At 44.1% G+C, this 22,240-nt stretch overlaps 2 protein-coding genes across 2 annotated transcripts in view; one reads left to right on the top strand and one right to left on the bottom strand.

Moving 5' to 3' along the window:
• Positions 1-13,345: 13,345 nt before the first annotated feature.
• On the bottom strand, positions 13,346-14,284 carry LOC308358418 (vomeronasal type-1 receptor 4-like; the record flags this gene model as incomplete). Its single annotated transcript, XM_080828600.1, has 1 exon — positions 13,346-14,284. The coding sequence occupies one exon, from the start codon at positions 14,282-14,284 to the stop codon at positions 13,346-13,348; it is 939 nt and encodes a 312-aa protein (XP_080684726.1).
• Positions 14,285-14,671: 387 nt separating this feature from the next.
• LOC308358419 (vomeronasal type-1 receptor 4-like) overlaps positions 14,672-22,240 on the top strand; it is a gene marked incomplete at both ends in the record, with an annotated part of 29,265 nt that continues 21,696 nt past the window's right edge. The window contains 1 exon segment of the mRNA XM_080828601.1: positions 14,672-14,716. Within this exon segment, the coding sequence (XP_080684727.1) occupies positions 14,672-14,716 (45 nt within the window).

A 22,240-nucleotide genomic window follows, 5' to 3' on the forward strand; every position in this document is an offset into this window, starting at 1 on the left:
ATAATCAACGCCTTGAGAATCAAATCGATGGACCTTGGCCCACACCTAGTAAAATAAAGAATGATGTAATGGTGAAGAAGAGAAAAATTGCCCAGGATTCCAACCATAGTATATGATGAAACCGCCCCCACCACCTGATCCCCGACAGTCATCTTGTCAGTTCCCAGTGACTGAGTGTATTTCTGAGTTAAAGGATCCTGAATGGGCCCTGGTGAGGTGTATCATGTCAACTGGGATCCATTATTCTCCACTTAAAACTATTAGTTCCACTAAGAAATGCTGACTTAATGTTTTTCTTTTACTAAGAGTTTTCCACAGGTTGAATGTGTAACTTTTTTAAAAGGGTCTTTGTAATGTAAAATCACTTCTGTGAAGGCACTCGTGGGAGAACGTCATGCTTCACGAAGCCATGAGGCTGGCACCATTGTCGTTGTAACTAAAAGATGTAGAGAACAGATACAGAGAGAGGTTAAGTATTTGTATTTGTCAAAATCTACTGCTTAGGGCAGAGCAGGGACTTAAAATGGGTTGTGCTGTGTCAAAATTGCAGAAATAGCAAAATTAAAACACCCTAGTCAACAAAGAGTAAGGATTTATCGTGCATATGAGAACTGTTGATGACCAGGGAGTTTTCAGATTTAAAACCTGTGAAGGTCAGAGGCATAATGTTCCAGGATCGCTTATAAAGTGATTACAGTGATTGGTTATTACAATGGGGCTTTCCAGATGACAAGGGATTGGTTAAAATTACTATCTTATGCCTTTTTTTAGGAAGATAAATTTTTACGATTATCAGAGGCATTCACAGGAAATAACCTACATTTTGCTTATTATGTTCATGAAATAAGCTAGATTTTAGTTTTGTTTTTTTTTTATGTGGCTTAAAGGGTTTTGTCTCCTCGGAATTTTTAAGTCCAGTGTCCATTTTATATTTAATTTCATTGCTGGTAACAAAGATAGTGCATTAAATTACCATCCTCTACTAAAAGCTAATTTGTACTCTTAGGTATTTACCCCAAAGATACAGATGTAGTAAAAAGAAGGAGCACATGCACCCCAGTGTTCATAGTAGCAGTGTCCCCGATAGCTAGTCTGGAAGGAGTCGAGCTGCCCTTCAACAGATGAATGGATAAAGAAGGTGTCCGTATATACAATGGAATATTAATCAGCCATTGAAAAGGATGAATACCCACCATTTGCATCCACACAGATGGAACTGGAGAGGATTATGCTGAGTGAAATAAGTAGAGAAAGATAATTTATCATATGATTTCATTCATATGTAGGACTTAAGAAACAACGCAGAGGACCACAGGAGAGGGGAGGGAAAACTGAATGGGAAGAAATCAGAGAGGGAGACAAACCAAGAGAGAGTCTGGACTCTGGGAAACAAACTGAGGGTTACAGAAGGAAAGGGGGTGGGCGATGGGGTAGCTGGGTGATGGGTGATGGGTGTCAAGGGGGGCATCTGTGGTGATGAGCCCCGGGTGTTATATGCAACTAATGAACCCTTGTGTTCATCACATAATCCAGGTCTGTATTTCGTTTTGATTTTACACTTTGTCATTTGACTTTGGATTTTTGTTATTGTAGTGCTGGATGTAACAAGTTTCCACTTATTTGTAAAGAAGTATAGGCCAATATCAGTTATGAATAAGGCTTTAGCTATCTTAATAAATGTAGATGCACTGCTGGCAGTAGAATACGGTAGGAACCTGCTCCATCACAAGGTGTGTGTAATGGGCGTAAGACTGGCTTCATGTTAGGGTGCAGCAAAAAGACTCATTTGCTTTTATATCAAGAACATAAGTATAAAGGTAACTATCACAGAAAGTGTTGAATAATCACATCATACCTTATATTGGGAGACATCAAACATTAATATATGATAAAATACTGTAGGCTAGAAATGAAATTATTGTTAATTTTAGATCACATATTTACCTACTAATACCTGAATTATGTAAAATTACTTGCAACAATGCAATATTCATAAATGATATGACATACAAAGTGGCACATGTAAGGCACAAAATTTTGTGATTTTATAAGTTGATATAGTAGATTTTTGGATTGCTATGAGAATATAAATAATACTTTATTTTTTACATCAGTTTTAGGTTCACAGCAAAATTGAGTGGAGGGTACAGCAATTTCCCGTATCCTCCCTGACTGTCAAAATGTACCAGAATGGTACATAAGAAAAGGTACCAGAATGGTACCTTTGTTACAGTCGATGAAAATATTATCACAGGTGAAAACAAGCTGATATGAGCCAGACAATTGTGTGAAACACATAATTATTATGTTAGTCCTTCCTTTGATGTTCCTCCCCTAAATTTAAGAGGGAAAATAGCCTTACTGTAATCAATAGACTGTAGTGTTTTCTTTTATTTATTTATTTGACAGAGAGAGAGATCACAAGCAGGCGGGGGTGGGGGAAGCAGACTCCCCTCCAAGCAGAGAGGCCGATGTCGGGTTCGATCATGACCCAAGCCGGAGGCAGAGGCTTAACCCGCTGAGCCACCCAGGCACCCCAACACTGTAGTGTTTTCAAGAGACAATTATGGTCTCCATTAATGTCTCCAGATTAGAGAAAATTTTTTCATTCAAGCCGTTACTGTTTGGATACACTTTCTGGACAGGATCAGATGATTCCGATAAATTAATCTCACTCATTATTGTGAGCTCTAGTAGATGTACCTCTAGTAATCCTGAAGTTCGGTCTTTGATTCCTATAAATGGGGCTGAACAGCAAATTGATTTTACCGCTACAACCATGAGCACCTTAAAAATCAGGTTTTATTATTCCTTACATTAAACGTCAACTTCAACACTCACCGGGTGATGAGTATTGAGGGCACGTGTTGTGATGAGCACTGGGTGTTACATGCAAGTAATAAATCGTTGAACACTACATCAGAAACTAATGGTGTACTAGATGTTGGCTAACAGAACATAATAGAGAAAAATCACTGTCCGACAGGATTGTATCACATTGCTTTAGGTGCCATCAGTAGGGTCTAGGACTCCCACCTCTCTTTACTAGCTCACCCTGTTCCTCAGGAATTAGTTCTTCCTGCGTGCTTTTTCACTGGACCAGATTCAGAATGAGGGAATGCCTTTTTCTGATACGATCACTTATGCAGAATCCTAATATGCCTCCTTCCATTACAGACTGTGCCTCTCCAACTGAAATAGAAAATATGTACTCGACTCTTTCCTGCTGCCAGGATGGTGGGCTCAGTGTGGTGGTCGCTACGGGCAGAGCATAGGTAGACAGACCCTGACATAGGGGTTTGTGATTCTGTGAGGTCATCTCCCTCAGAACCCCAATTACCATTTCATCTGTGTCTGCACGTCTGTGTCTGGGAGTGTAGGCTAGGGAGCTGACAATATTTCTGAAAACTTTTTCCTGTTGCTAATTACCAAAAACAATTATAAGTTCCTAGTTAGCACCTCCTAAGAGACTATTAGAGTAATTTTGAGAGGCTCTTTCTTTTCTATTATCCCTCGAGGCAAACAGGGTCTCACGTGGAGAGCAGCAGGAAACGCTGAGGTCTGCAGTGTGACAGACTGGCAGCGATTATGTGTGTCTCACTGGGCTCTGCTTCCCCCAGAAGTCTCCCCAATGCCTAGTTCTTTCCCAGTCCTCATCCCACTGAGCTGAGCCCTCATTTAAAGTGTTGGCAGAGAAATGGAATAAGTAAAATACTTATGAAGGGCTTGCAAAGAGATGCAAATAGATGGAAGAACATGACGCCAACAATTTACAATTAGAAATCATTGAACTCGGGACGCCTGGGTGGCTCAGTTGGTCGAGCGGCTGCCTTCGGCTCAGGTCATGATCCCAGCGTCCTGGGGTCGAGTCCCGCATCAGGCTCCTTGCTCAGCGGGGAGCCTGCTTCTCCCTCTGCCTCTGCCTGCCGCTCTGTCTGCCTGTGCTCACTCTCTCTGACAAATAAATAAATAAAATCTTTAAAAAAAAAATTGAACTCGCCCACGTCAAAGTCAACTATTTGGGGCTCATTTGCATAATCAGTGCCTATTATTAATGGAAATTTTATAGGAAATATACTTTATCATTGTTTGCCTCCCTCTAATGGTAGGAAGGAGACACAGAGCAGTATCTACAGAAGAAAGACGATTCTAAAAGAGCCCTTAACAGGTATAAGCGCTAGGATCAGAGGGTTTAACAGGTAGATGCTGCCATTCCCGAAACTATCAGATAAGCCACTGCTACTAACCTAATTCCAAAATAGCAAATGCTTACCAATTCTCCACACCTATTTTGGCTAAATTTGCTGCCTGAGCACTTGATGCTTTGGTAATTAAGAAAAGTAGAGAATTCAAGTTGGTTCTTTGATTTTTTTTGTACAAACAAATCCACAGTTTGATCCAGATTTACTATCCAGCCACCCCCAATGTTCAAGTCAGGCTTCAGAGCTACAATGTGGGCAATCCAGATGACTCACACACAAACTCATTTACACACTTAGGCAAAGACACACGTGCATGCACACGGTGAAATACTCATGCACTCACATATACGCATAGTTAATGTGACACCAGCCTAGTTCCACACTCATTCTGGAACACCACACACAAGTTTACTCTCATAAACACCAATAGTGACATTTACACAACTTCACAGTTACTCATTTTCTTAAAACCACAGTCACCAGGCATGTCTGGATCTCAATAGCACGTTCTTATACAGAAGAATATATCTTCATACTTCTGGATACCTGGGAAGGGGCCTTCTCTTTCCATCCTTTATAATCCTAATCCCGCAACAGCCTACAAAGGCAGTATTTATAATATGAAGCATTTAAAAAGTGCTGTAAGCGTTACCACCTTAGTTTGGGATGTGTGGTAAGAATATTGTGGTGCGTGGGGAAGTGGCAGTGCATAGGTGTATGGCAGAGCAGGTGAGCAAGAGGGCGTGGGGAAAGCAGGATATAGAGACAAGATAGATGGTGGTGCACAGGTCCTGGGATAAGGGGAGAAGAGAGTGCAGGAGAAGAAAAGGCAGAGAGATAAAAGACAAAATTGTGCTCAATGTCACAGGGAGCATTTCCACATTCGGGGGTACAAGGAGACAAAGTATGTAGGGAAGTGAAGGGGGAAATGGGGATGGGCACTTCGCAGGGAAGATATTCATAGTCTTTGGTTGGTGAAATTTACAGGAGACAAGGTCTTGGAGGGGTTAAAATCATGGTGGGAAAGGGTGGGGGAGGGTGTGTGCAGCAGGCAGACCTTGGAGGAAGACACCGTGGTCCAAGACAGACAACATCAGTAGAGGAGAGCGACCCTGGAGGAGACTGAGCGTGAAGAGAGAGGCGAAAGAGGCACAGGGGAGTGAGCTAAGGCTCCAGGAGAGAGGGTCAGGGGTGACCCGAGAAAGGTAGTGCATGTGGGTGCGGATTGGGTTTGTGCAGGAGTTGAGGCTGGGGCTGCAGAAGGTGTGGAGTGTAGAGGACCCAGGAAGCAGGGGGGAGATACTGGAATTAGGAGTGGATTTTCAGTGAGACAAAGGGAGCAGATGGTGTAGTTTGAGGGGGTGATGGAAGGTGAGTAGAGTTGCACTGGAGTCCCAGGAGTAGTGGTCATGTAGGGACAGACGTCAAAAAGGTGATGGGAAGAAGGTTGGAGAACAATTTTAATGGTAAAATATTTAAGTAATAGAATAAAAGTATTCATGAATTACCCATGATCTCCAGATGTTACTATTTTTATCACTGACGTGTATCCTTATGCAGTTCCAGAACGTATCTGAACTTGTATCAAAATCTCACTGCAGGAGCATATGGGTGGCTCAGTCCTTAAGCATCTGCCTTTGGCTCAGGTCATGAGCCCAGGGTCCTGAGATGGAGCCCTGCATCGGGGTCCCTGCTCAGTGGGGAGCCTGCCTGTCCCTCTCCATCTGCCTCTCCTCCAGCTCATGCTCTCTCGCTCTCTCTCTCTCTCTCTCAAATAAAATCTTTTTTAAAATCACACCACACGGGGCACCTGGGTGACTCAGTGAGTTAAAGCCTCTGCCTTCAGCTCAGGTCATGATCTCAGGGTCCTGGGATCGAGTCCCGCATCGGGCTCTCTGCTCAGCAGGGAGCCTGCTTCCCTTCCTCTCTCTCTGCCTGCCTCTCTGCCTACTTGTGATCTCTCTCTCTCTGTCAAATAAATAAATAAAATCTTTTAAAAAATCACACACCCCCCCCCACACACCATTCTGTTTGGCTCAGTACCTCCATTCCAGAGAAGTAGTGCTTTTTAAATTATATAAAAAGAGGTATGGCAGGGACACCTGGCTGGCTCGGTCATTAAGTGTCTGCCTTCAGCTCAGGTCATGAACCCAGAGTCTTGGGATCAAGCCCCACATCAGGCTCCCTCCTCGGTAAGGAGCCTGCCTCTCCCTCTCCCTCTGCCTGCCGCTCCCCCTGCTTGTGCTCTCTCTCTCTTTGACAAATAAATAAATTTTTGTTTAAAAGTATGGCGGGAGCGCCCGGCTGGCTCAGTGTCAAGAGTACATGAGTTTCAGTCTCAGGCTCATGAGTTCTAGCACCACATTGAGTGTAGTGTTTAAAAAATAAACAGAAAAGGTATGGCATTTTAGGAGAGAGAAAGAGCACAGCATCCACCCTGGGACTCAGCATTTACCTGAGAAAGCCACTCAGGTACCAGTTAGGACAGGGGCTGAGGTTAGGCTTGGTCAGCTGCTTATAAAAAGTGGCAAAAGAAGAGAAGGGAGTGGCTTTTCTGGTCAGGTACCAGACAACTAGGGACAACCCTTATGCTCTGGAACATCGGAGATTATTTAAATCAGCCAGTTCAAAGGGTTCCCTCTAACCCTAGCTAACCCCATCCCACTAGCCATGCAGAAGCTGTCCCTACAGCCTCAGCTTGCGGTTCCCCGGGGGCAGTCCCCTGTGTTGCCTGTCTGTCCTTCTCTCATGCAGAACCATAAGTAATAGAGTTTTGCCTTCCATTTGTGTGTGTGTGTGTGTGTGTTATTCTGTTGTACCCCACATTCAAAAGAGTCTTTAAATCTTAAAACACAGTCCCCTCCCTCCTTCCCCAGTGTTCTTTACCGCTATGGACCTGAACTTGCCTGTGCCTTTTGCCCGTCCCTGTCCTTCCTCTCTTCTGCCACTGTCCCTTTCCAAAGATTCCCTTTGTGCCCAAGACTGCTGTAGCCCTTGTCACAGGGGGCCCAGTATGACCTCCACCTTTCCCTGCTTTGCATGCTTACCCTCTGTGTGTCCTCGGATGCCTCTGCACTCTAAACACACAGCACCTCTGAGCCCCTGTATGCTCTCACCCTCTGTACTCTCTCCTTCCGCACCCCAGAGCCCCCAAACCCTATGCTCATGAACCCCCGCCATCTGACCCGTATGTCCCTGACCCTGTTTTCTCTCTGTCACCGCCATACTCAGTCATACCCACACTCCCCACCTTCACCTCATGTGGCAGAGCTCATAGAACTTTTCCCCCTAATTTTTAAAATGATGGTAAATCTAAATGTAACAAATTTACCATCTTAGCTGCTTTAAGCGTACAGTTCAGTGGTTAATTATATTCATATTTTTGTGCAACCTTATCACCCCGTCCATCCCCAGACCTCTTTTCATCTTGCACTTCTGAAACTCTCTACCCATTAAACACCAACTCCCCATCTCTCCTCCCCCAAGATCCTCGCACCCACCATCCTACTTTCTCTGTGATTTTCTACTATAAGCCCCTCCTATAAGTGGGATCAGACAGGATGTGTCTTTTTTCTTTTTAAGATTTTATTTATTTATTTGACAGACAGAGATCACAAGTAGGCAGAGAGGCAGGCAGAGAGAGAGAGGAAGGGAAGCAGGCCCCCCGCTGAGCAGAGAGCCCGATGCGGGGCTCGATCCCAGAACCCTGGGATCATGACCTGAGCCAAAGGCAGAGGCTTTAACCCACAGAGCCACCCAGGTGGCCCGGGATGTGTCTTTTTTGGACTGGCTCATTTCACTTATCGTAGTGTCCTCAGGGTTCATCCATGGCTTCACCTGTGACAGGATGTCCTTCCTTTTTAAGGCTGAACAATATTCCTCTGTTTGCTTTTCCGCTCTTCTGTTGGACAGTTGGGTGGCTTGCGTGTTTTAGCTATTGTGAACAATCCTGCTGCGAACAGGAGTCCACAAATGACCTCTTCAAGCCCCTGCTTCCAATCCTTCCCAATATACACCTGGAAGTAGGATTGCGGGAACCTGTGGTAATTCTATTTCTAATTTTTTATGGAATTGTCAAACTGTTTTCTACAGTGACTTATCTTTTTAATCACTGTTTTTTGAGAGAGAGTGTGAGTGGGGGGAGGGGCTGAGGGAGAGGGAGAGAATCCCAAGCAGACTCCCCACCCAGTGCAGAGGCCCCCGCAGGGCCTGATCTCAGCAGGGTCCTGAGATCCTGACCTGAACCAAAACCAAGAGTAAGACGCTTAACAGACTGCACCACCCAAACGGCACTAGTGGCTGTGATTTTCATTCCCACTGCCTGAGCTCAAGGGTTTCAATTTCTCCACATCCTTGCTGTCCTTGCTAATTTTTTTTTGTTTGGTTGTTTTATAGTAGTCATGCTGATGGATGTGAGGTGGTGTCGCATTGTGGTTTTGACTTGTGTTTTCCCTAACGAATTGTGAGGTTTCATGTACTTATTGGCTGTCTGTATATCTTTTTTGGAGAAATGTCTGTTCAAGTCCTTTTACCAATTACCAAACTTTTTCTCTTTCTTTCTTTGTTACTGACGAGTCTTAAGAGTTCTCTGTATATTCTGTGTACGACCCCTTAACAGATAAATGAGCTACAAATATTATCTCCCATTTTGTTGGGCCTTTTCACTCCATTGATGGTGACTTCTGGTGCACAAAAGTTTTACATTTTCATGTAGTCCAGTTTTTCCATATTTTCTTTTGTCACCTGTACCTTTGGTGTCACACCCAAGAAATCATTGTGAAATCTAGTATCATGAAGATTCCAACTGATGTCATCTTCTAAGAATTTTATTGTTTTAGGTCTTACATTTAGGCCTTTGATCCATTTTGAGTTAATTTTTGTATATGGTGTTAGGTAAGCATCCGACTTCATGCTTTTTCCTGTGGACTCAGTCCTTCCTTCTTTTTCTGCCTTTATGGTTCATGAAAAAATAAGAGCCTCTCCCAAACACTACAATGGTCTCTTGGAGATACTCAGAAGAAACTTGTAATTGTTTTAAGTAATTCGCAACTGGGAAAAAGTTTTACAGAAACGTTCCCAGGTCCCCAAGCCTGTGCTGTCATTACACCTACAGGAGAAACGATAATTGCGGTTCTGAGAGGAGGTGAGATCACAAATTCACAAACCTTTCTCTGAGTTTAGCTGCCTACCCCCCCCACATGTACTGGCTGTCCTGACCTTTGCACCAACCCAACTGTCCTGACAGCAGGAAGGGTTCCAGTGAGTACTTTTATTTATTTTATTAAAAAATTTTTTTAAAAATTTTATTTATTAATCTGACAAAGAGAGCAAGCACAAGCAGGGGGAGCGACAGGCAGAGAGGGAGGGGGAAGCAGGCTTTCCACTAAGCAGAGAGCCCGACGTGGGCCTTGATCCCAAGACCGTGGGACCATGACCTGTGCTGAAGGCAGACACTTAGCTGCCTGAGCCACCCAGGCGCCCCTCCAGTGAGTATTTTTAATTTCAGCCGGAGGCAGAATCTGCAAGGAAGGAAGTCTGAGTAAGTGCTCATGTCTGGAGGAGAAAGAGACATAGTGGCAAGGCCAGACAGAGAGGTGGAATAAATCCTCAGTGAAGCGTTGAGCGAGTAATGAGGATGGGGGTCCTAAACCCTGATGGCTCCTAGTGCAACGTAGTACAATTGTCACTGAAGACAGTTGTTGACAAACTGTTGATAAACTCAGTGATAAACTAAATCTGACTTTTAAGGTGCTTTAATGTTATAGTTATGAAATAAATAGACTGCTCACATTTCCTTCCAAGAATCATATATTAAATTTTCAGTGCTATTAGAGGTGTACTTACAGTACTACCATGCTTATAATAAAGAGTATGATGAAACCAATAAGAATTACTTTATCCTACGCAGGAGCCACCTATCTGCAGTTGTTTCTGGACTACAACAGCTGTTTTTCTTCTAAGTCTGGGCATAGGATGCACTTCATGAAAACAGTAATTGTGCCTCTAATGAAAACATCTGTGACTTGATGATTACGAACAGGCTACTTTCTCTCTTGAAGTTGGAGAAGCAGCCTTTAAGGAAAAGATAACTTTATAATTAGGACCTCCAGACAAGAGGTGTCAGGACCACATGTTTTAATTTAATGTAATTTAATTTTATAGTGGTAAGAACACAGGATATCTACCTTCTTAACAATTTTTTATTAATTTAAGGGTAGAATTTAGTGATTTCTCAGTTGCATATGCTGCCCAGTGCTCATTACATCAAGTGCCTCCTTAATGCCCATCACCCAGTTACCCCATCCCCCACTCACATCCCCTCCAGCAACCCTCAGTTTGTTGCCTAGAGTTGAGTCTCTTACGGTTTGCCTCCTTCTCTGTTTTCATCTTCCTTTATTTTCCTTCCCTTCCTCTTTGTTCATCTGTTTTGTTTCTTAAATTCCACATATGAATGGAATCATATGATATTTGTCTTTTTCTGATTGACTTATTTCACTTAGCATAATACCCTCTAGTTCCATCCACGTCATTGCAATTGCCACGATTTCATTGTTTTTGATGGTTGAGCAATATTCCATTGTATATATAGACCATGTCTTCTTTATCCATTCATCCGTCGATGGATATCTGGGCTCTTTCCATATTTTGGCAATTGCAGACATTACTGCTATGAATGTTGGGTACATGTGCCCCTTCAAATCACTATGTTCGTATCTTTTGGGTAAATATCTGGTAGTGCTTATTGTTGACTTTACTCTTATTTTCTACTTCAATTCCTGTATGTCGAGAGGAAACTTTTAAAAACAAGTGTATATTTGACCTCTTTTCTTTAGAAGTTGTATACTTACCATTGGTTAGGTTTTCAACCTAAAAATTTCTGCATGATTTGAAAAACTAATCAGAGTTTTTTTCTTGAATAGGTTTAAACTCCTCCTTCACAATGCAAGGACATTATGCATAAATGTACTCACTGTATCCCATGGTTTTTATTGGTGATACGTGTTTTTTTTAACTTAAAAATACAGATACAGTGCACAGATAATGAAACTGATCACATCTCTGTACACAGCACTCATATCAGTGCAAAGAGTATCATCAGACCCCTGGAACCTCCCATCTGCTGTCCCTGTCTGTCACGACTCACAGGGTAAACACAGCTATGACCTCTGCCAGCACACATTATTATCGTCTGTTTGGTATTTAATGTAAAGATAATAATAGAGCATGTAAGGTCAAATTTGTATTTGACTTTTTTCATTTAAGTTGAGAATTTATGATTGCATGTTGTCGTGGCCCATCCACTGGCATTGCTGTATAGAATTCCATTTTAGAAATATCCAACTATCATTCCATTATGACCAAGAGTGGGTCAAGAGAAACAGATTTAAGGATGAGTTTTCTGAATTGGTTCTTGGGTTTCTAGAAGTGGCTTTATAATCTGATTAGATTTTAAAATCCAAAAGAAGGGTGCTAGGTGGCTCAGTCGGTTAAGCATCTGCCTTTGGCTCAGGTCGTGATCCCAGGGTCCTGGAATAGAGCCCCACGTCAGGCTCCCTGCTCAGCGAGGAGTCTGTTTCTCCGTCTGCCCCTCCCCCAGCCCATGTGCGCTCACTCTCGCTCTTTCTCATGCTCTGTCTCCCCCTCTCTCAAATAAGATCTAAAAAAATTTTTTTTTGAATTGTAAAAGAGGGGCTCTTGGGTGTCTCAGTGAGGTCCGCATTTGCCTTCAGCTCAGGTCATGATCCCAGGGTCCTAGGATCAAGCCTTATGTAGGCTCCCTGCTCAGTAGAGAGCCTGCTTCTCCCTCTCCCTCTGCTGCTCCCTCTGCTTGTGTGCTCTCTCGTACACTCTCTCTCTCTCTCTCTCAAATAAAGGAGTAAAATCTTTTAAAGAAATTGTAAAAGAAAGCAGTGAGAGCACATTGCAGAATATCTGCCCTTGACACTCCTTATAAGCCATTTAAAAGAAGTAAGTATCGGGGTGCGTGAATGGCTTGGTCGGTCGGTTGGTCGAGCATCTGACTCTTGGTTTTGACTCCAGTAATGCTCTGCACGGAATCGGCTTCAGATTCTTTCCCCCTCTCCTCCTCCCCATCCCCTGCTCACTCATTCGCACCCCTGCCCCAAGAAATAAATAAAATCTTTTTAAAAAATAAAAGAAGTAATTATCTGAAGTGTCTGGATGGACATGTATTTGACACTTGCACACCATTTTAGATAACTAATAAACATGATAACATTGGCTAGTTCCTCTCCATGTGTCTGGACAAACGTGAAAGAAGAGGATGAGCTCGGGATGCAAATTCCCAGCTCAGGCTCCGTGTAAATGGCCCAAAGGACTATGTGTGCCCTGAAGGAGACCTGAGTCTGGGTCTCCAGACCACCTTCCTGCCAATACGCCCAAGTCACCTTAACATTACAGAGAAAACTCTGCTTTCTCCGAATCTCATCACATGTCTGTTTATGTTGTCAGCACTCACTTGATTATCTTTAAAGACCAGCAGAAATACATTTTTGTTTTTGTACTTTCCTTTCCCTGCTCCTCTTTAATCTGGCCATTTCTACATGAAAATATGGTAAACATGCTCATCTCCCTTCATCACTTCATATTTCAAACAAATCAGTGCCCTCTCTCTAAGGATGTGACTTACCTACAAAACTTAATAACTGGCTCCCAGAAACACCACTGCCTGAGAATGGATGTTTCCTCCAGCCCCACTCAGGCTATTCTGTATGTAGTGGGGACACTGTCTTCTTCAGTTGGAGGAATGACAGGACCATGCTCTACCCCATGTTCATATACCTTTTCCTGAAACTGTGTGCCAGGTTCCATTCTTGGAAATTTATTTCATTAGATTGAAAGCCACACACTTGAAGACTTCTCTGCAATATCCAGGTTGTGTCAAGTCCTGGTGTTTGTTATTGTGTCAATTCTGTACTCCTTTACTGGCAGTATTAGGAAGACTTCAATTATATAAGTATTTAGAAGATAATGGTGTTTCATTACAATATTGTCATGATTTATTGTTTATTTTGAAGAAGATGCTCAGCGTGTCCTGTTTACTGTGTCTTGGATTCATTTTATTTAGGACCCTGAGGGGGATGAATGAATTGGCAACTGTACCTTGTAGATATACATACAGTTTACATATTTCTCATAAGATGAGGGGATTTTATATTCCCTCTCCAGGCAAAGAGGAGCCTGGGTACCTTGGAGTTGTAGCTCATGAGCAGAAAGGGGCTAATAGTTGGGAAACACGCAGCTGTCATCGCAGTGACATTCACGAGGATCCAGCCAGGATTATCAGAAAGAGCCAAAATAACTTGAAAGACAGAGGAGAGGGTGTAAAAGTAGACAAAGGTGCTCACCAGGAGAAGGATGGCTTTGGTGGCTCTGGACTCCGGGGAGGACTTGGCGGAGACAGTCCTTCGTATATGTTGGACCCGCTTCTTGTGCCTGAACAGGATGAAAACCATGGTGCCGCTGGCCCAGAGCATGAGCCCCAAACATAGCACGTCAGGGAATGAGAGCAATACTGCATACAACAAGTCTGTGGTTCTTTCGTGGCGAACTGAAGAACAGTATCCGAAATTCTTTTCATTTGTGCTGTTTTTGTCGCTCGATGCACTAATTACATACAGAGGGAAAATGATATTTACCAGCATTTGCAGCATCCAACACAGGAAAATTGAGGGAACGATGAACTTGGGAGCTTTTACTTTAAGCTCTGCCCACCAGGAGTTTGTGGGGCTGATCGTGATGGCCTGGTAGACACTCAAGATGCAGATGCTACCGATGGATACTCCCCTCCCCACCCTGTGAAGAAAGAAAAGAAGTTTGCATCCAAAGTGGCCAAAGGTAGGTTTCCACCCAAGTGCTGCCATGGTCTGGGGGACTCCTTTACAGAGCAGGGCTAAGAAGTTGCCCACAGTCAGGTGCTTGTGAATGAAATCTGTGGGCCTCGACCTGTAGTCAGTGAAGGAAAGGAGGATATAATGATAAAGAAGTGAGAAATTGCCCAGGATGCCAACCGTCGTCTTTGTTAAGAAGATCAGTCCTACCACCAGTTCCCTGTTGGCCATTTTCTCTGTTCCCAGTCACTGTTAGTTGCCTTCTGAGCTAAAATGTCCTTCGTGGGAGCGCAAGGCATGGCCCACCTGTATCACGTCAGCTGAATTCCAGTATGTTCCCCCTTCCCTTCGTTCCCCCTTGGAAACACAGCCTTCCCGGGACTGAACATAGAACTTTTAAGAGCGCGTATAATGTAAAATCTCTCCTGTGAGGGCGCTCGTGTGAGAACTTCTTCATGCTTCACGACCCTATGAGGCCAGGACTACTGTGGATGTAACTAAAAGAGGAAGAGAACAGACATACAGAGAAGCCAATTATTTTTCCACATCTGTTCCTTCAGACTGTGTGGGGACTGGGAATCGGTTGGGCTGGAAATGGGGATCGTTCAGTGAGCGACCATGGTCTGCAAGACAACAAGGTTGCTGGAGCACCTGCGTGCCTCAGTCAGTTAAGTGTCTGCCTTTGGCTCAGGTCATGATTGCAGAGTCCTGGGATTTAACCTCACATCTGGCTCCCTGCTCAGCGGGGAGTTTGCTTCTCTGCCCCCTCTCCTGGTTTGTGTGCATTCTCCCTCCCTCTCTCTCTCTTTCCCTCTATCTCATGTTTACTCTCTCTCAAGTAAATAAAATCTTAAAAAAAAAGAAAGAAAGCTCGGTAGTTGTGTTCATCAAATAATCCAGATCTACAGTAAGTTTTGATTTGCCACCTTATGGTTGATTGTAGAGTGGTGATATTCTATGATTTTCATTACAAGTTCCCATTAACTTGTGATGATTTATTGAACAGGACAATATCAATTATGGGTAAAGTTTTCCATACCCTAGTAAATGCACACGCACTGTTGGCAGCAGAATATTGCAGGAACCTGTCCTGTTACAAGTTGTATGTAGTGCATGCAAGACTGGCTTGATACTAAGATGGCCACAGAAAGACTCATTTGCTTTTATGTCAGGAACGAAGTATAATGTAGCAATCACAGGAATTGTTGAATAATCACAAGTAATTCTTTAAACTTTGGGACATAAAGCACTAACACATGATAAAACAATAATAGTGTAAGGCAGAAATGAAATTAGTATTGATTTCAAATGATATACTTATCCATTTAGTAATACCTCAGTTAAGTAAAGCTATTAACAACGCACTCAGATTTGTAAATGATGTTACCATGAGATACTTCACTGCAAATTGGCATCTGTAAGGCGTATATTTTTATGCACTCTCTATGTCCAAGCACTGGGCTTTTATATTGACGGTAGAATAATTTTTTAAAGATTCTATTTATTTGTTTGACAGAGAGAGAGGGAGAGAGAGAACAAGTAGACAGAGTGACAGGCAGAAGCAGCCTTCCTGCTGAGCAGGGAGCCCAATGTGGGACTCAATCCCAGGACTCTGGGATCATGACCTGAGCCGAAAACAGATGCTCAACCGACTGAGCCACCCAGGCGTCCTGAATAATTTTCAAATGGGTGGAGAGAAAATGATATACACCTGACAGCTACCATCTGTAATGCATCACCGTTATGTCAACTGTTCCTTACTTGTTCATTTCCTAACCTTCAAAATGAATGTTTCACTATCACTGACAGATTATGGAGATTTCCAGTGCAGACTCGGTTAGCGTCCCCAAAATTTAGTGGTAGATCCAGAGTTAGAGGACCCCTGTCCATTCAAGCCATTACCATTTGGATGATACACTTTCCTCACAGGATCACATGCTTCCCGTATGTGCATCATATTCTTCACTACAAGCATGGAGGTGTTACAGGTGCACCTCTAGTAACCCTGAGCATTTAGTCTACAATTCCTAGGATGTGGGCTGTACAGAAGGTTGATTTTACAGCTCAGTCCTTAAGGACTTAAGAATCAATGAGTATTCATACTTGCATGAAACACTAACCGTCACTATGAGTGAAGATTACTTTATTGCATTAGGAGCCATCAAGGATTGGTGAAGGTCTAGGACCCCATCTCTTTACTAGCTGAGTCCAAGCCTCAGAATTATTCCACCTTCCTGCATGGCTTTCAGAATGAATCAGGTGATACACAGAACATTGCCCTTTTCTGATATGATCACTCACCCAGATGCTTGAGACGCCTTTTCTTAAACGGACACCGCCTCTCAGTTTGAAGTAGGAATCCTCACCAACACCTTCCTGCTGCCAGGAGGGACTCACTGTGAAGGGCATGGCAGCCAGTATGTGTGTGGGAGGGGGGCAGCCAGACCCTGAGATATAAGCTCATGATTCTGTGAGGTCCCTGCCCTCAAAACTGCAATTATTTCATTTGTAGCTGCACTGGGAATATGGGTTTGGGAACTGAAGATGTTTCTTAAAAAGTTCCCCAGTTGTTAATTACAAAAAACAATTAAAAGTTTCTAGTTAGAACCCCATAGGAGACTATTTGAGTATTTGTGAGAGGCTCTTTTATCTCCCTTGGTCTCTCTGTGTAGACAGGGTCTTCTCTGAAGGACAGCAGGAAATACTGAGTTCTGACACATGAGGGACTGGTGGCCAGGTCTGTGTGTCTCACTGGATTCTTCACTTCCCAGAGAAGATTCTCTACCCCGAAACTTTGTTAATCTTCTGACCACTGAACTGAACCATCAATTACAGAATGAGACAAAATACCTGGGAAGAATATTCAGAGATACAAGTAAAAGAAGCAACATGATGTATACAACACAGTTAGAAATTGTTTCACAAATCAAAGTTAATGAATTTGACCTTGTTTGAACACTTCAGTGCCAGTTAATAGGATCATTGTTTAGGAACGTGTGCTTTACCATAACTGACCTCTCTTCATAAGAAATACAGACAGAACAATATCCACAGAAGAAAGAATGAAGTTTCTAAAACAGTGTTTCACAGATTTAAAACAGCAGACCAGATGGCTCAACTAGAAGATTTTACAAGATTTACAAGATTTTGGATGAGCCAACCCTCACGTACTTAATTCAAGAAGATCACATGGTTACAACAGTTCTTTACTGTGTTGTTGTTGTTGTTGTGTTTGAATTTTCAGTAATGAGCTCTTGCCGCTTTGGTAAGAAGATATACAAATTAGGAGTTGAAACTGATCCTTCCGTTTTCCCTACATGTGATGCAAGTTCACTGTGCAATGAGCTGTCATTTTCAAGTCAGAGCCATCATGGTGGGCAACTAAGACTGCACACAAACATGAACTCATTTATCCACTTACATGCAGATGGAAACACACGTGTGTATGCACACCCACATTTGCATATACTCACATAGTAGTAGACACATATATAGTCACTCATGTACTTACACAACAGCAGTTGAAACTTACATTCAGGCACATACTGAACACATACAAGCTAACTCTCATCGACCTGAATGTTCACCACACCTTCACACAAACAGTTCACATTCATTATCACACAATTGGCTAACACATTCATCATGACATGTTCATATACAGAAGAAGAGTTATATCTCCAGACCTCTGGATGCCAGAAATGGGGGCCCCTTTTATCATTTGTAGTCTTCCAAGCCTGCAACAATCCACAAGGAGAATATTTTCAATACACAGCCTTAAAAATTTCTTTGAGCATTACAACCCTAGGTCATATCATGTGGTAGGAATGTTGGAGTATGTGGGGTGGGGTAGTTCATGGGAGTCTGATAGAGTAGGTGAGAGAGAAGGCACAGGGAAAGAAGGGCATAGGGACAAGACAGTCATGCCAAGGTCTTGGGTTGAAGGGGAGGAGAGTGTAGGAGAAGAAAGAATGCAGAGGGATAAAAGACAAGTGTGTTTGATGTCACAGAGAACACTGCCACATTTGAGGGTACAAGGACACAAAGTGTGCCAGGAAGTGAAGGTATGGGGTATATTGGGATCTGGGAAAAGAGAGGAGTGAGGTTTCATGGGAATGAAGGAGAAAATGGGGATGGGCACTTTGTAGGGAAGATATTTATGGTCTGTGGTTGGTGAAATTCACAGGAGACAAGGTCTTATAGGATTTAAAACTTGTTTGGAGAGGAGGAAGGGAATATGTGGGGGTTAGGTGGATCTTGAAGGAAGAGAGTGTGGTCCATGGCAGATAGAGAAGGTTAGAAGAGCTTAGGAGAAGAGACCTTGAACATGAGGAGATAGGCAATAGAGGCACAGGACAGTGAGGGAACCAGGGAGCCAGGAGAAAGGGTCAAGGTGATAGAGGTGGGGTAATGGGTGTGGGTGTGGATTGGGTTCATACAGGAGTCGAGACTGGGACACTGGATGGTGTTGGGCATAGAGGACCCAGGGGGAGATACTGGAATTGGGAGTGGATGTTTGGCAAGACAAAGAAGAGTCTGAATGGTGTGGTTTGTGGGAGTGATGGAAAGGGAGGAGGGTCACCTTGGAATCCCTGGGATAGTGATCATGTAGGAACAGTATCAAGAAGATGACAAGAAGGAGGTGGTATGCAATGCAGAAGTCTGATGGGGCTGAGCACAAGTGATGGGTGCATGCAGGTTTATCAGGTGACTCCAGCTCCCCAGGTGGGGTCGTCGAGTATCTAGGTGGGAGATGGGTATGTGGGGTGGGGCAAAGGAATGATGGAGCTAGGAGGGATGGTGGTGGCACAGGACACATTGGAATCCACTCTTTGACCCCCATTCATTAATTCCAGCTTCATGGTTAATTCACAAGTGTCAAGCAAGCTTCTAACTTCATTTAAGTGGCAAAACTCTTGCTCATATAAAATGCTCCACCACATCGTCAAATAGAAAATATAGTATAGGAGTGAAGGTGCCATTTTGGATAACAAAACTCAGCCCTTCCTTGGGAAATCAGGTAAAGAATGAGACCTGGATGGGTCAGGCTGGAGAGGCTGTTTACTGGTATTCCACATTGCAAGTGTTGGGATGACCTGACCCATCCCAAACTCTACATATTTACTGAAAAACTGTTATGGGTCAAAGAAATTTTATGCCCCAGCATATCATTTTTTAAAATTTTATTTTATTTTTTCATTGTTCCAAGATTCATTGTTTATGCACTACACTCAGTGCTCCATGCAATATGTGTCCTCCTTAATACCCACCACCAGGTTCACCCGTCCCCCCCATCCCTTCCCCTCCAAAACCCTAATTCTTTTTTTTAATTAATTTATTTTAATAAACATATAGTGTATTTTTATCCCCAGGGGTACAGGTCTGTGAATCGCCAGGTTTACACATTTCACAGCACTCATCATAGCACATACCCTCCCCAATGTCCATATCCCCACCACCCTCTCCCGTCCCCCCTCCCCCCAGCAACCCTCAGTCTGTTTTTTGAGATTGAGTCTTTTATGGTTTGTCTCCCTCCCAATCCCATCTTCTTTCATTTTTTCCAAAACCCTCATTCTGATGAAGATTCCTTTATGTGTTGTGACATTTGTAAAATCCAGCACTTTAATTATCTGAGCTTTAGTAACTCTTATTCATGGGCTTTATTGTAAGAAAATAAACCATGGGCTACCTGAAAATTTTAAGGATATTTCCCCCAGGTGTTTTCATCCTAAGAAACCATAAGAACTACATCAAAAATTAATGACCTACTATATGGTGACTAACATAACAAAATAAAAAGGTTTTAAAAAAGAAACCACAAGAAGAAGGAATCACAGGTAATAGAGTTGTAGATTGATAATGTCTAAGTTATTTTTCGTTGCAGAAATTCCACTGATTTCTTAATACAGATCTCCAATTTGGGGGTTGCTCCCTTGGTTGAGTTATGACACCAAGGAGAAGAGATATGGCAAGTTGAGAGTTACTAATGAGGTGACCTTTACAAAGAGATGTTATCCCAGATTTTCTGATGCATCCCAAGTAATTCCATGAGTCCTCGAGTGAGAGAACACACACAGATTTGACAGAAGAAGAAATCAGAGATTTGGGGCGCCTGGGTGGCTCAGTGGGTTAAAGCCTCTGCCTTCAGCTCAGGTCATGATCTCAGGGTCTTGGGATCGAGCCCCGCATCGGCCTCTCTGCTCAGCAGGGAGCCTGCTTCCTCCTCTCTCTCTCTCTGCCTACTTGTGATCTCTGTCTGTCAAATAAATAAATAAAAATCTTTATAAAAAAAAGAAAGAAATCAGAGATTTGAAGCATACAAGGGATTGAACAGACTTGCTGACTTTGAAGCTGAAGTGTAGGTGAGCACACGTAGAAACCGTAAGAAGGAAATAAATTGTACAAACAACCTAAAAGATTATGGAAGTGGATTCTTCCCCAGGCTCTGGAGATTGAAACCCAGGCTGAGGGACACCCTGATGTCAGATGGTGACCCTAATCAGAGTACCCAGCCAAGGTCCCACATGTTTTTGATGTAATTACTGTTTGAAAATAAATGTGTATCTTGTTGTTAAACATCTATTAAGGCGTTAATATCAATGCAACAGACTAAATATTTATTTCTCCCCACCCCCAAATCACACGGTGAAACCTAATCCCCAGTAAGATTGCATTTGGAGAGGGGGTTTGGGGCGATGCATAAGTGATGAGACGAGCTCTCGTGAATGAGAACATTCATGTTGTAAAAAACGACCCCACAGAGCCCCTTCGCCGTGAGAGTACATAGCGGTAGGATGGTATCTATGAGCAGAGCTGGGCGCAGGAGACGGTCGTTCTGAGAACCTCCCAGGTGGTCCTAATGGGAATCCAGCCTCGAGGACCGCTTAGCCAGACATTGCCTCTCAAAGGGTTGTTCTGTGAATCTCCCGAATTCCTGTTGAAACCGAATCTATAGGAGAGCCCCACTCTAAGAGACTGAGACACAGCCGCGGTAGGGCCCACGAATGAGCCTTGTCAGCACGGTCTCTGAGGGGCTGATGCTTCTCCCCCCAGAAGCCTGTTTCCACAGCATCCCCCACACCGGTCCCTCTTTCGGTAGCACCAGAGAAAGAAAGCAGGACACACCCAATCCCCTACATACTACCGTCACATCTCAACATGAATACTGTGGGTTCCCTGCATTTAGCAAACGAAGGGGAAGGAACGGAACCAGAACCGGTGGTTCCGGTAGGGAGGAGGGGCTGCTATAGCGAAAAGTCTGAAGACCCCACCCGCCAAGGCAGGGTACAGAGAACTTGCAAGGTCTAGGTCCTAGGCGGGGCGGGCCTTCGTGGGTGGCCTCTGCGCAGGCGCGAATGTGGGTGTGGTTACTGGCTCCCTGCGCGTGCGTACTTGGAACCAAGGTCAGGTGACCTCGCGCTTTCCCCGTTGGCTTCCGCGCTGCAGCTGCTTTCGCGGTCCGCCTGAGGGACCGCGTCATAGCGGCGGGTTCTCCTTCTGCGAGGTCAGTTGTCAGGGAGTGTGGGCTGATGCAGGTGTGGTAGTGCTTGAGGGCCCCGGGGGAGGGTGGTGGAGGGGACTGGGTGCTGCCGGCCGCTCCGCTCAGAGCTCACAGCGGCTCCAGAGCCTGCACCGCGCGACAGGCGGGGGTCGGGGTCCCGTGAGAGGGACTGTTCTGGACTAGAGTCTGGTGGCACCGTTAACCGTGTGTATTCGGTGACGAGTCCCAGGACCGTGGTGCCGCTCTCGAGGGCATCTAGAGTTTAGGGGCCACTGGTTTCAGGTCCCGGGGGTGGGACAAGGGACCCCGTGGGGCGCATGCGCAAGGTCCTGGGCTGGGAGGAGGTGGGAAAGAGGGAATTCTGGGACCCAGAACACGTGGGAATGAGAAGATGGGTTTGTGCTTCATTTATTTATTTATTTATTTTTAGATTTAATCTAGAGAGAGAGCACGAGCAAGGGAAGGGCCAGAGAGAGAAGGGTTTGTGCTTCGGACCGTTTGCACGAAGAGGGCAATCTGAGTCCTGGTCTGTGGGCTTGGGGAGGAGCTGGGTCTCATGGGTGGTGGAGGGGTCTGTAAGGGCTTACTTAAGCAGAGGGACCCATATTGTTGAAGTGAACTTGGACTGACCCCGCCCCTCCCAAAGGAACTTCCTTGCAAAGCCTAGATACAAGGGCGGGTCAGGC

This window comes from Martes martes (assembly GCF_963455335.1).
Source record: "Martes martes genome assembly, chromosome: 17".
In the NCBI taxonomy this organism is placed as follows: Eukaryota; Metazoa; Chordata; class Mammalia; order Carnivora; family Mustelidae; genus Martes; species Martes martes.